The sequence below is a fragment of the Pleurodeles waltl genome, chromosome 1_2, assembly GCF_031143425.1.
Source record: "Pleurodeles waltl isolate 20211129_DDA chromosome 1_2, aPleWal1.hap1.20221129, whole genome shotgun sequence".
NCBI lineage: Eukaryota > Metazoa > Chordata > Amphibia > Caudata > Salamandridae > Pleurodeles > Pleurodeles waltl.
The window spans coordinates 959,989,939-960,003,944 of record NC_090437.1 but is presented as its reverse complement, the minus strand read 5'-3'; the positions used below and the strand labels follow the sequence as shown (position 1 = coordinate 960,003,944).

The following is a 14,006-nucleotide window of genomic DNA, read 5'->3' as shown; positions in this document are numbered from 1 at the left end:
TGCTACCCCTCAAGACAGGTTTCTGCCCTCCTGCTGCTTAACCAGCTCAGGCAGGGGAGGGCAGAACAAATGATTTCCTGTGGGAGAGGGAGACAATACCCTCTCCCTTAGATTTAGGTTTTACAAGGCTTGGTAGGGGTAGCCTCCCCAAGCCACTGGTTTGCTTTGAAGGGCACATTTGGTGCCCTCTTTGTATAAACCAGTTTGCACCAGTCCAGAAACCCCGGTCCCTGCTCCGGCACAAAACTGGACAAAGGAAAGGGGAGTGACCACTCCCCTGTCCATCACCACGCCAGGGGTGGTCCCAGAGCTCCTTCAAGTGGCTAATTGATTGTGCCATCTCCAAACCAAGATGTGCAGAGGCCCCTGGAGCATCTGAGTGGCCAGGTCAGGCAGATGTCACAGCCCCCTCCTGATAGGGAAGTTGCAACTCCGGCGACGACTTCGCTTTACAACATTTGTTTCCGGCTCCCTCAAACAACTGCATAATTTCCCCGACTGTGCATCCTCTGGGGTACACAAGACTTTCGTCTACACCAAGAAGTAAGATAGAATCTCCTGTGGAGTGAAGGAGTCCCTCCCCTACATCTGGAGGCACCAACTGCAACGACGCCCAGCTGCGTGGACCTGCTCTCTGCTGAAACTGCCTGGATCTTGCATCACAGGCGGTTGTCTGGAGTGGTCCCTTTGGTCTTTTCTGCCTGCTGTCCAACTTGGGAGATGGTGAGCCCTTGCCACTCTTTGCAGGACAGTACCCTTGCGGCTACCAAGGCTTGTTCGCTTCTTCTCCAAAGGGTCTTCAGGCTCCAAGTATCCCCAGTACTTCTTCCTGTCAAGCACAGTCTCCTCTCTGCTGTTCCTGCGACTCCTCTTCAGGTGTGCTGACTGGGCCTCACTGTGACTTACTGTGCCTGCTGCCAGCGGGATGCTTGTGGGGGCTGCGACTGCTTCTGTTGGCTCTCCCAACTGCTGAGGGTCACTCCGGACTCCCCTCCAAGGGTTGAGTCCCCTAGGCCTTGCTGCTCCTCTTCAGCCTTGCAACTCTTATTTTGCTCCTCTTTCATTTGCCAAGGCTTGTTGGTGGTTCATCAACACCACTGACCATCTGCAACCAGGCGACCGACATGGGACACCATCTGCACCGGTCCAAGGACTCCTCTTCAGCTCCTGGGTTCCACAGCTGGTCTTTTCCTTCCCTAGTTGACCTGGTTCTTCATCCAGAGAAGGGGGGGTAGTAGCTCCTGCCCTCAGGGGACACTCCATTGTGGACTGGACTCTGTCTCCTCCTTTTGCAGTCCCTCTTATACCGTAATCCACCTTTGGTTTCTTCTAGTCTGGACCTGTTCTTGTACAATCCTTTTTCCAAGTCCTCCTGTTCGTCCTTGGGGAGACCAGGTACTTACCTCTGCTCTCCTGGTCGCCGGGGATCACTCAGTTGCAAACCTCTTGGAGTCCCTAGCTTTTCCAGCTCCCCTCTAACAACTCCACATGCTTGGGCGGGGGGCTGTTGCTTGCAATTCACTTTCTTATTATATGATTTGGCCCTCCCCTAGGGCCCTCTCTATTTTTACTAAGTATTACCAATGCTGCTTGTTTCTATGCTAATTGCTGATTGCTGTTGTGTATGTAATTAGTGTGTACTTACCTTTAGTTGCGGGGAACTGCATAAAAGTATTCTAGTGTTGTGTTACTATAATAAAGTACCTTTATTTTTGTACCACTGTGTGGTTCTTTCATGTGTGCTAAGTTGCTGTGGAAATATAGTGGTATTGCATAAGCTTTGCATGTCTTCTAGATGAGTCTTGGCTGCTCATCCACAGCTACCTCTAAAGAGCCTTAGCTCCCTAGACACTGCTTAACTTCACTAATAGGGTATACCTGGTATAAGGTGACAACACCATAGATGCCAGCTTCCTACACAGTGTATTTAAAAGGTAGGACATGTACTGGTATGCTATACATGTCCTGATAGCGAAATACTGCCAAATTTGGTTTTCAGTATTGCAAGGCCTATCTCTCCCACAGGTTAACATGGAGACTGCCTTTAAATATCTTTTACGTGCAGTTTCCCATTGAGAGCAGATAGAGATGTTGAGTTTGGGGTCTCTGAACTCACACTTTAAAAATGCATCTTTTGGTAGAGTTGGTTTTTAGATTGTCTGTTTGAAAATGCCAGTTTTAGAAAGTGGGAATTTTCCCTGCTTAACCATTCTATGCCTCTGCCTGCTTATGGAATCCACATCTGTGTCAGATTGACAGTTGGGCTGTTTGTGAATTCCCTCTAGACAGTGATACAAAGGGAGCTGAGGTGTGTCCTGCATATCCGGATGAGTCTTCCTGGGCTAGAGTGGGGAGGGAGGAGCTGACACCTGCACCTGAAAGGGCTTTGCCTGTCCTCACACAATGCAGTCTCCAGCCCCTGGAGTGTGTTTGGGTCCGGCCCGGGCAAGGAAGGATCTTGTGAACAACAGAGAATATCCTTTGAAATTTGCCTACTTCAAAGGCAGAAATTAGTATAAGTAGTGGACCCAAAACCCCAGCTTTTTAGAACACTTCTGGATCAAGAGGAACATCTGCCAATGAAAAGAGCTGGAGGAGGAGTACTGCCCCCTTGCTGCATGTGCTTTGCTGGGTTGGCATGCAGTTGCTGCTTCTGCCTTAAAGAGGACAAAGACTGGACTTTGTTGTGTATCCTGCTTGTGCATTTTCTACTTCAAGCCTTTGTGCATTTTCTCCAAGGGCTTGAAGTAGATCTTGCCTTCTGTTCGAAGTCTCAGGGATATCAAAGACTTCAGGTTCACCTGCCTACAGTCCTGGAAACTGTGTGTTTTGTGCAGCAACAGAAGAAAACGACACCACTGCCTACACCGTGACCTAATGACAACGCACGGAGACGTGCCTCGCTTCGCACTGAAATCCTGGTCTCACCGATGCAGACACAGTCACCAAGCTGCTGCTTGCACCATGACCTGTAGGCCCCGCACTGCCTTGCTCACACCGCAGCCTTGGTATCCCCGATGCCGCCACTCTATGCTGACACCGACGCTGCTGCCTGCACAGTGGCCTGGGGACACTGCTCGTGAGGTACACAAAGCACCGTCCCGCACAGCAGCCCCGGTCTACCGACAGCTGCGCCATCGACTCCAGCATCGTCAACAGACACCCCTACCTCCACCATGACCAGTGGGCGCCGCATGGAGCCGGCCCAGTGTGTTACCGCCACCTTCGGCCTACCAACAACATTGATTCAGCAATATCTACACCACTGCCTGCCCTGCGACCTGGAGACACTGCACTTTGCACCGCCCGCTTCACATCGCAGCCTTGGTCTCACTGACACCTCACCAAGCCGCTACCTGCACCATGACCTGCGGGTGCTGCATCGTCCTGTTTCACACTGCAGCCCCGATGCCATCAACACCAGCACTCCTGACTTCGTCATCAGTCCGGTGTTCGATCTGCAACATGTGTAACTTCAAGGACCCGACAGCCCCTGCACTGACCTCCAGAGACAATGCCTGTCGACGCCAGTGACTCTGCACTCCGGATCTCATCGTGAGGACCATAACGCCCTACATTTCCAAGGTACTGTTTGCGGGTCTTCCTGACACCGTAGCTCGCCCGCAACTCTGCAGTCGCCTTGAATTGTGTTTGTTGTCCACGACGTCGTGATAGCCCCAGAGGAAGCTATCAACTTCAAGGAACTGTATTTTTCAGTTCATTCTTGCAAAAGTCATATCTTTATTACTATATGTTGGATGTTTCTCATTTTGGTCTTGTTTTACACAGTTAAATATTGGCTATTTTTCTAACACTGGTCTGGTGTCCTTTTGTAGTGTTTTCACTGCATTACTTTGTGTTATGTGAAAATACTTTACACATTGCTTCTGAGATAAGCCTGACTGCTTGTTCCAAGCTACCAAGGGGATGAGCAGGGATTAGCTGAGCTGGTTATGTCAATTATCCTGACTAAAATGAGTGTCCCTACTTGGACAGGGTGTAAACTGACTGCCAACTAGAGACCCCATTTCTATTTCTAACAACAATAAATAATTACAACCATAAAAGCATCCTTTGGACCTTTCATACCTCTAACAAATGCTAGTCCGTGCAAACAATCTTGTTGAAAGACAAAAATGGCATTATAAGCTAGTACTTGTGTTTTTTTTTTTTTCCAGTCACAACAGAACGTCCGGTACAAGTAAATGTAGTGAAAGTGAGGAAGTCAGACAAAGGGGATTCCTACAAAAGGCAGACGGCATGGACGCTGCGAGACCTTGCTGTAGTGGACGCCAAGGACGCCATCAAAGTAAGTTATGCTGTGCTGTACATTTTTAGACCTGATCTAACAATGCATTTTGTTATCTGTTTTACTATCTTATTAATATAACACAACTGGGTATAAATTCCAATCATGCATCCCAACAGGAAGAAATATCTTAGCACCGACTGACCCATGTTCAACTGCTGTTCACATGGAACCCTTCTCCACTTCGGCCTTCAAAGTTCTCGTTTGAATATTTGCTACTACCACCAAGATCTCCAAGATCTGAATATTTGCTACAACCACCAAGAACAATAGGCAACAAACAGTGTCCATCGATGACTTTAAACCAGATGTGTTTTCACCAAACAACTAAATCCCCAAAGGGCCCAGCTTGCAGCTATTTAATGTCAGGACATTTCAGCAGTTGTGTTGCAATAATACAAAAGGGCCAGTCTCCCCTCTTGCTCACAGATATAGCAAGGCTGGGCATCCAAGACTTGGTGTGCATTGATAATACAGTATAACAGATAGTAACAGTTAATAAGTTCAATGTCCAGGGAGAGCGCAAGCTATGTGATTGCCTGAAAGATAGTTATACATACAGGGTCACCTGAAATAACAAGCGAGCCATTGAACTCTACTGGGACAGGAAAGTAGTAACCCCTGGAGCAGGCATTATTAGGGTCAGACACACCTGAGAATTAAATATCAGTCTTAGAGTAAGCACATCTGACACTGACACCTTCAGCAAATATATGATGTTTTATTGTGCCCACAGAACCAAGACTTGGAAAATGTTTAAGACCATCTGTATGCTGTATGATGCTGAAACGCGCAGACGTGGATGAAGGGTTAGCGAACTCTTTGTGTACTCATATTGTAAATTTCACACAGAAAGAAAGATACAGTAGTGATAGCAATTTTAAGAGTTCAGTAGCCGTAGTACAAAAAGATTCATAGGCTTATATGAGAGAGAGATAATATTAATAACAGGGGAAATGTTAATATTAGTGAAGAGGTTCTTAAAAGCATAATGAAAGGAGTCTGGTTATTCCTTACATGGCATAATACTTACTCAGTGAGCAATGTTCAAATGAGACCCGTTATATGAAGAAATCAGTAGCATGTATCTCTCCATGCTGCTCATGAGCAGCAGATTAGCATCACTAAGTTATTGATGGCTGTCCATTTAATATGATTTAATCTACAGAAAGTTTAATTTGAGATCTTTTTGATTTTTGTGTATAGCCCATATGTCATAGTCATCAAGAAGGAACATTCAAATCAAACCTGACAAAAGGCATAACAAGCTTCGATACTAAAGACATGCCCAGGTCAGAGTTCTTCTCACTCTTCAGAGTGACATATATTACTGCCTGCACCCTTACAGTGGCATTAGTACTAAATCAGTGATTCCACTGAGTTGTACATTGTGTGGACAACTAAAGCAGAGCAACTCAGAGAAAATGCATTATCAGGAGCTGCACTTGTGGTGACTTTCAGTTTTCCTACACAAGCTGGGTTCACAATCTCTCCTCTAATCCTCTTAAAATAAGCCTTCTTTGTTTGACCTGCGCAGAGAAAGATGTACTGCCATAGTAATGTTAATTTATCAAAAAATGCACCCTTCGAAACCCCACCTTCCGACAGCATTAGCCCCAAATGTAAGAATACAGAGTATCGGTGTTGCCAGTCAAGGTCATGGAATTGGGGAAATGATGCCAGGATGGAAACCTGGAATAAAAGTCGAAATTAGTGTCACTTTTTTGTTGATGGTCTGTTTAGTTGCCTTTTCAGATCCATTCTAAAATGTTTACCTGCTTCCTTCTCAGTCCTGGAGTTAAAAAAACAGTTAAAAGAAGTCTTGGTATTTGCCGTTGCTCATTGACTTAGTACCATTGGAGAGTCCAATCTTTCCCACTGCCCACCCTTTAATTCTCCATTTCTGCTGTTCCATCTCCCTCAGCTGTTACTGTATGATCGTATGAGGTTAGGGTTGTTTTACCTTTGGAAAGACTACCTGTGAGATGTTGTCATAGCTAGGACTTTGGCGATTGTTGTAATAATGTACAGAATTGTTTACTTGCCTTTCGCTTCTATCATAACTATCAAGAACATTTTAAAATAAGGAAATGCACATAGATGTTGTCTTCTAAATGAAACACATTGAAGACAGCAAACCTTTCAGTAGCTAACATCCAATAGATCTCCACCTAATGGTTCTGCAATTTCTACTCATCTAGCTTTGCTAATACATATTCCCAGGGTTCACAAATTCTCCTTTTCTAGGTTTTGCATCTTTACATATCAACGAGTGAGTTTCTCCAGACCTGTTCTCAAGAGTGGTGTTAGAGGTCTCTATAAATGTTCAGGAGTATCTTACTGCTGTCCCTATAATGTTCTATGCATCACTTTTCTACCATGAGTGACCATATAAATGAGCCTCTATGGTTACCCGATGGCATGTCAGGGTGATGGATAGAAAGTTAGTGCATCAGCCATAACCTTTAATTTATTTTTTGAAAATATATGTAAACTGAGATCCTATTCGTAAAATTACCACTGTATGCACCCCCAGTGAGCCCTGAATTTTTAGCCTGTTGGATCATTTAGACTCCCAAGTCTCTCTTTCTGTTGCCCATCTGTGTGGTGTTCAGCCCAAGTGTTCATATCATATAAGCTAAGGGTGGTGGAACTCATGGAGTTTCGCTCTTTGAGATTCTTTGGCGTTCCACCAATGGGCACCAAATATGCAGTTTGTGCTGCAATTTAGCGCTGGTAGCATGAGCAGAGCTGAAAATCAGCATGAAGGTGCAGCCATTTGAGTTGATTTTGCTCCCGCTCAAGCTGAAAATCCAATTGAGCTTCAATCTACACGAGTGGCAGCCCTGTAGCTGCGACCACCGGCATTAGAAGATCGCGCTAGAGTATGCCAAAAATCACTTATGCTTGCCAACTTGCAATTACTGGAGCCTTGCAGGAGAAACATTCTGCCACTCTGCGATTGGCGGGATTTGGCCAGAACGCCACTTTAAAGAGTAATATGGAGAGACCAAAATTCCACCAGTTCCGAGGATGCAACAAAACATTCCACCAACCGCTAATTTAAACCTGCATTGTTCGACTGCTTTCTGACGCGATATTTTGTTTCAATTACGTCACACAGTTCTTTCTTGTATTATACATGCTTGTGTCATGACCTTAGTGAGCAACCAAAGAGAGCACCGTGACTAGACATGCCAAATCGTTTCTGTAACTTAAAGCAGAAATAGTAGTTCACTGATTTAGTTTTTGAATACCTTCATAAAAAGATGTAATGATCACTTTCCCGTTGAAATTTGTAAGTGGTAAACAGCATGTCTGAGTCATTGATGCCTGAAAATAAGTGTTCTTCGTGCTTTTTTATTTCTTGTGTAGGAAAATCCAGAATTTGATTTACATTTTGACAAAGTTTACAAATGGGTTGCTAGCAGCACAGCAGAGAAGAATGCTTTCATTTCGTGCATCTGGAAACTGAACCAGCGGTATCTGCGCAAAAAGATTGAATTTGACAATGTTAGCTCACAGCTGTTAGAAGGTATGACGTGCATGCATCATAATCCTGTTTTACAAATATAGAAAATATAGAGGCTACAGTCATTACCTCCTTTTGTGCAGCGGAACTGAAATGTTTAATCACGTTTTTTAAATGAATGTTTATTTTAATGTTTTTTGTTTGTTTTGTTTCCGTGTTTAAGATTCACATATGATTTAGGTTTCCATCATATGGCAGAATCGTTCAATACAAACGTTTTGATCGTGATAATTCAGTTCTGTATCCAAGTTCATTTACTGTTTATGTTGGAAAATTATGGCCACTGGCCACAATTTATTGTGTTTCAAGAAAGAGTGCATTGTTTATATTTAAGTAAATATCAAATGAGCTTTCAGTATTTGAAAGCATATATTTCGTAAACCTAATAAATCATACCTAACTGTCATATAATTCTCCAAAGTAAGCGTAATGAGACCAGTCATTACATTGAATTATGTCGGTCAAAACATTTCTTAAGTCCCTCGTGTTGTTATGTAAAAGTACATTTCAGTGACTCTTCATTGTATAGGAATATAATAGAATGTCCACAGTGATGATAAGAAGAAAGAATACCATTCTATTGTGCAAAACGTGTTAATGTGTTGGTGCTATAAATATTTGGTGTCAAATAGATCTATGCCATTCAAATGTATACGTGGCACATTAAAGTGTGTTATTTAGTAATGAACCTTTACGCTCACATTTATTGCTACTGTGAAAACTTGAAATTCAGTATTACTTCCATGGTAGAACTGAAGCATCTTGGACATTGCTGAGAAATACCCACTTTGCGTAGCCCATGTTGCACTCACGTTACAGTCTGAAGACCTTGGCCCAAACATCAAGGCCTATTTAATGATGCTGTAAATTGGTTTTGGTTAATCTGTCCATAACTCTACACAAGTGAAGGTAGCATGGCATCACCTATACAGGCGTAACTGCAGATTGTGATACACCATTAATTAACGTTATCAGATGAGATCTGGGAAATCATGACCCCTTCTCACACTCAGAAGTGGTGCTACATAACAGCTTTTCTGTGCTCATCTATAATTAAGAAATATGGACTGCAGTTGTTGTCCACAGATAATGTTTACTTCATATAGGATAAAAGGTGGTGGAGGAGAATTAGTAAGTGATGGATTGGTGTTGTGTAGTGGTGCTGTGTTGTGCTGTTGGTGTTGGATTTGTGTGGTGTGAGTTGGCTCTGTTTTTTGTATTGTTTGCTTGTGTTGTTAAGTTATTGTGTCTGTCTGTCTCTGTCTGTTTGACTGCCTCTCACTCCCTCGGGACATAGCACAGTACTATTAACTGATGCAGGACTATAAAAGGGCCAGTCATGTACCAGGTCCAAGTGTATTCATGTAAATAACTTTGTCTAGAAGCGATGTTTCTTTACTCTTCAGTAAAATTGAGTTGTCTATGAAAAAATATTTTTTCCCAAAAAAGTTCAGATGAAGGAACATTTTGAGTTTGTGATCCAAACCCGATAAAATGCTAATAATTTGCCGTGGTGAACTCCAGTCCCATCCCAAGATACACCTCTGAAGACCTCACACTGGTGTCCAAAAATCCTTCAACGGGTGAGGAACTCCAGAGATCAGTTGGTTAACAGCATGCCAACATGCAAAATGTCAGCACTTTTCCTCAAGATACCACGACTATCAATGAGAAATGCTCTGAGGACAGGTCGGCCTTGGGCATTTTCTGAGTCCATTATCCCTATGTCTTTCATATGTCATATGCAAGATGTGTCAAGTGCGATGGCAGCGATCCTCTTTGCTCAAATCGATTTAACAACCATGATTCCCCCTTCAGTTTGAGATGTCAGCACACACATTTAACAAGTTCGAAGACGTGGTCAGACAACGGGGAGCATTGCTTCCAAATCCATAGTCGAAGAATATGGAGAATTTGCACCTGACATCCTAGAATTTGCTTATTTTTAGCACCCTAAATAATGTATAGAGATTTCAAACTACATATGATATCCAACTATGAGTGATTTTTGCAGCAAAGTGGAAATACTTGGCTAACTGTTTTATTACACCGTGAGCTCATCTACTTTAGGCAGGAGTACGCAATATCTAGAATTAAATCATTTGAACGTCACTAGGCTAGCAATGCATTGTACATACAACATAGATATGGAATTCCAATGTTACAGCCTTTATGGAAGGTCTTAAGTGAGCCAGCTCATCCGGGAAACTTTTAGTGCCAAAGTTGGATGCAAAAATTGTTCCTACATTACTCATGGGTTCATCATTTGAAATGATGCATTGTTGCACCCTGTATGAGTTATTATGGCCTTCTTAGTTATTATTATCTGTGCTACAAGCTATGTTAATAGAAGAATACAATTTACAGATTAATAGAAAATGGGTCGCTTATGCTATCATGCAGCTACTTCATATCAATGCCATTACTAAGGCCCTCATTACAACATTGGCGGTAACTGCCGCCTACCGCCACGGCCGCCAGCATACTGTCGCCGTGGCTACCATCCGCTCACACGCATTTTGACCCTCGACGAATTCCACTAGAAGGCTGGCGGAATACCACCAACGGTCATTGCAGCGGATGGCGGTAAGGTGGCGCTGCTGTAAGCAGCAGCGCCACGCCAGCAAAACACCACCGACCGTAACATAAGCAATGATACGGCCTGGTGGTGTTTTGCTGGCGGACAGCAGCGCCGCGTTCCATCTCAAGCCGGAGGACCCCCTGCAAGCAGGTAAGTCGGGTTCTCCGACAGAAGAGGGGGTTGGGGGTTTTGTGTGTGGGGGTGTTGTCTGTTTATGACTGCATGCATGTGGGTGTGAGTCGCCTTGAAAGAGTGCATGAATGCCTGCATGTGAGTGTACGTGTATGTTGTGGTTGTGAATGCATGTGTGCTACAAAGTATGTTGGTGTATGTTGCGGTGTGTGGGTATGTATGTGTGCATGCGTGGGTGGATGTGGGTATGCGTGTGTGTATTTGTGTGTATGTGTGTGCGCGTGTGGAAATGTGTGGGGGAGGAAGGAGGGGGAGGGTGGAGGAGGACTCTGGGGAGGAGGAGGGGGGCAGGAGAGACCCCTATCAGTGCCAGGGAAGGAATTCCCTGGCACTGATAGTGCCTACCTCCATGGTTTTCATGGCGATACGCTTGCCACAAAAAACATGGCTGTAGGTGGGGTCATAATCCCGAGGGTGGGATTGTGACGGATGCCGGGCTGGAGACTGAAGTCTCCAGCCCAGCGGCCATTACCACCCTGGCGGACGGAGTGGTACATTGGCGGTTTGGCTTGAGCCAAACCGCCAATGTCATAATTTGGGAAAAGGTACCGCTAACCTGTTGGCAGTACCTTTTCCCAAATTACCGCCGACCACCAGGGTCGTAAGGAGGGCCTAAGTCTGGTATTGACAAGTGGAAGGTTGTGCCCAGCCTGTTAAACACTGCAGATTACATCAGTCCCCTCACTCAGCTATCATGAAGCGTGCAACAATGACATTTCTGTTCTGATGGATAATTCTAACCACATTTTCCTCACCTTTTGAGCATCTTTGGGTGCCAGATTTGATCTGAAGAACACTAACAGCAGTGCTCCTGCATGCCAGCATGTGGCTTCCTGTGACTTGCTTTGTACCACCTTAGAAGCAGAGCAGCATATAAGTACCACACTTGAGTGCAGATATCAGTTATTTCTTAGCATGATCCTAAAACTTTGAGACAGTGTGCTAGGGAATTGTGACCATTCTGAAAACTACAGGCTTTAATGTGCTGAGTCTGCAGGAAGCAGGTATCAGTAGCAGACCCGCGTAAGGTGTGCCGTTGGTGCTTGGGCTTCAGTCACAACGCTTAAGTTGTGGGACATGTGTGCCCTCATGCACCTCAACGTGATACAGGACCTAGTGGCAAAGTTGTACATCCCCAAACACAAAAAGAAGTTGCTGTCAAGGTACAGGTCTTGCTCCTGTTTAGATTTGTGGGCCCGTTCACAGTCATGAAGTCGCTCCCAAAAACAATACACTTCCTGCTCGTCATCTTTGGGTGAACTGAAGTCCAAGTGCAAGCACAAAAAGACAACGCGTGCTTCAGCCACATCCCACCACTTGGGCTTGAAAGAGAAGTCATAAGGCCGTCAGGACAAACATTCCCTGGTTTCGGAACTGGTTCCTCAGCTGGCCCTGATGTGCTGTCATTGCCCTGCAGCAGATAACAGCCTTCAAGGAGGCCATGCTGCATATTGTTAGTGCGATTCCTGCTCCCTCTGGCATGGGTTCAGACCCCACAGGACCATGGGGCACCATCAGCCTTCTCAGCTTTCTATAGAGCAGGCAGTCCAGTCATTTGAGGGCTACGGGTGCAGCACTGACGAAAACCACACGAGGCAGCAGGGTCAGTTCTCATCCAATTCCTCCTCCACTGCTGTAGCAGCTGCTGCGCCTCCATAGTTTGTCTTCATCAGGCCTGTAGGAGGCAGGATTCAACATTTCGTCTGAGGCTGGAGATTCAATAAGTCAGACAAATGAGTCTTACAGATTACTCTAACCTTCCATTCTTCCCCACCGCACCTTCCTCCCACACAGAATGAATTTTGAAGGAGCATTTGACCATCCTGTTACACGAGGTAACTATTTTGCTTTCCAGTGGTGCCACTGAAATTGTGTACTGGACTTTGAGAAAGGCAAGGGTTTATATTCATGCTACTTTCTCATTCTAAAGAGGGACGGGGCCTCAGACCTATTCTGGCTCCCCCCTGTTGGATTCCTTTCTCCAGTGAAACAAATTCAGAATGCACACACTGGCTCAGATTGTAAATGTCTGGGTCCCAGAAGACTGAATTGTTTCCCTAGACTTGAAAGATGCATATTTCCAGATGTCCGTCCTGCTGTCTCACAGGTGTTGCCTGCAGCTCAAGGTGGGACAGAAACACTTTCAGTTTGCAATTTTTCCCTTTGGCCTTACTTGGACACCTCAGGTGTTCACTAAAGTGATGGTGGTGGCTGCATACCATCTTCCGAAGTCAAAGGTACATTTATTTCTCTACCTTGACATCTGACAGGCTAGCCACAGTCAGCTGTGAACCACCTCTGGAAGACAGCCAGACTCTAGACATCATTAGGCTACGTCATGAATAAGCTGTAGTCCCATGTGAGCCCCACACAGAGACTTTCATTCATTGGACAATTCCAGGCATGGTGGTGTTCAAGGACTTTCCTTTGCTGTAGTCAGTTCGGGACATTCAGGATATTTTGGGGTTTGTTCTGGAGTTCGGTCAAGGTGACTCTTGAGTCTTCTTGTTCTATTACCCTCATGCATCTTCTTTGTCTACAACAACAGGTGCCACATTTGAGGCCTACAATTGTAATCCCAATTGATTCACTACCAGAGCTGCCTCTCGCACTCCATTCAGGTTTCAGGAAAGACTGCTGATGATCTGTAGTGGTGGCTGTCAGATGACATTCCAAACTGCAGTAGGCCCGTCTCCCTTTTCCACATAGTGCTCACAGTTGTGACAGATGCACTTCTGCTTAAATTAATTAAGTGGGGGTTAAGTAGGGGAAGTGTAGATTATGGCATGCCTTTGATCGAAGACAAAGAGCTGGCTCCGATTGATTCTGCTGGAGCTTCGGGCAATCCGCTTGGTAGTCTATGCTCTCCTTCAAAGAGATGCTGGCGCAGGTTTTCATGGGCAACACTGCAGCCATGTGGTATTGCAGCATGAAGGATGGAGTGGGATCCTAGGCCCTGTGCCAGGAGGTTCTGCGCTTCAGAAGGTGACTGGAATTGCAGAACATCTTCCTGATTGCCAACCATCTGGGGCCCTGAATGCCAAAACGTATGAACTGAGCAGGTGCCATCTGCCAGATAATGAGTATCGTTTTGCTCGCATAGTGCTGCAAGGTGACTTTGAACACTAGGGGGAGCCCTGAGGACATTTGTTCACCACTAACAGCAACATGCAGTTTTGGCAATTTTGCAAACTGGGCTTTCCTCCAAAGCACACATTAAGAGACTCATTCTGGCTGGAATGGAGCAAGTGATTCCTCTGCACCTTCCCCTTGATGCCTCTCTATGTCGAGTTTTGAAGAAGATCAGGACAGTCCAGGCCAAAGTTATCTTGATTGCCCAGGACTGGGCTAGGAAAGTGTGGTACCTAGATCTTCTAAGCATTTGCCCTCTG

At 45.1% G+C, this 14,006-nt stretch overlaps 1 protein-coding gene across 4 annotated transcripts in view; it reads left to right on the top strand.

The window, feature by feature from the left end:
• The window catches only part of EXOC1 (exocyst complex component 1), a 237,878-nt gene that overhangs the window by 50,068 nt on the left and 173,804 nt on the right, over positions 1-14,006 (top strand). For all 4 annotated transcript variants that reach the window (XM_069200939.1, XM_069200919.1, XM_069200929.1 and 1 more), the window contains exons 3-4: positions 4,179-4,309; positions 7,685-7,844. In XM_069200939.1, coding sequence (XP_069057040.1) covers positions 4,179-4,309; positions 7,685-7,844 — 291 coding nt within the window. The remainder of the gene's footprint in view (positions 1-4,178; positions 4,310-7,684; positions 7,845-14,006) is intronic.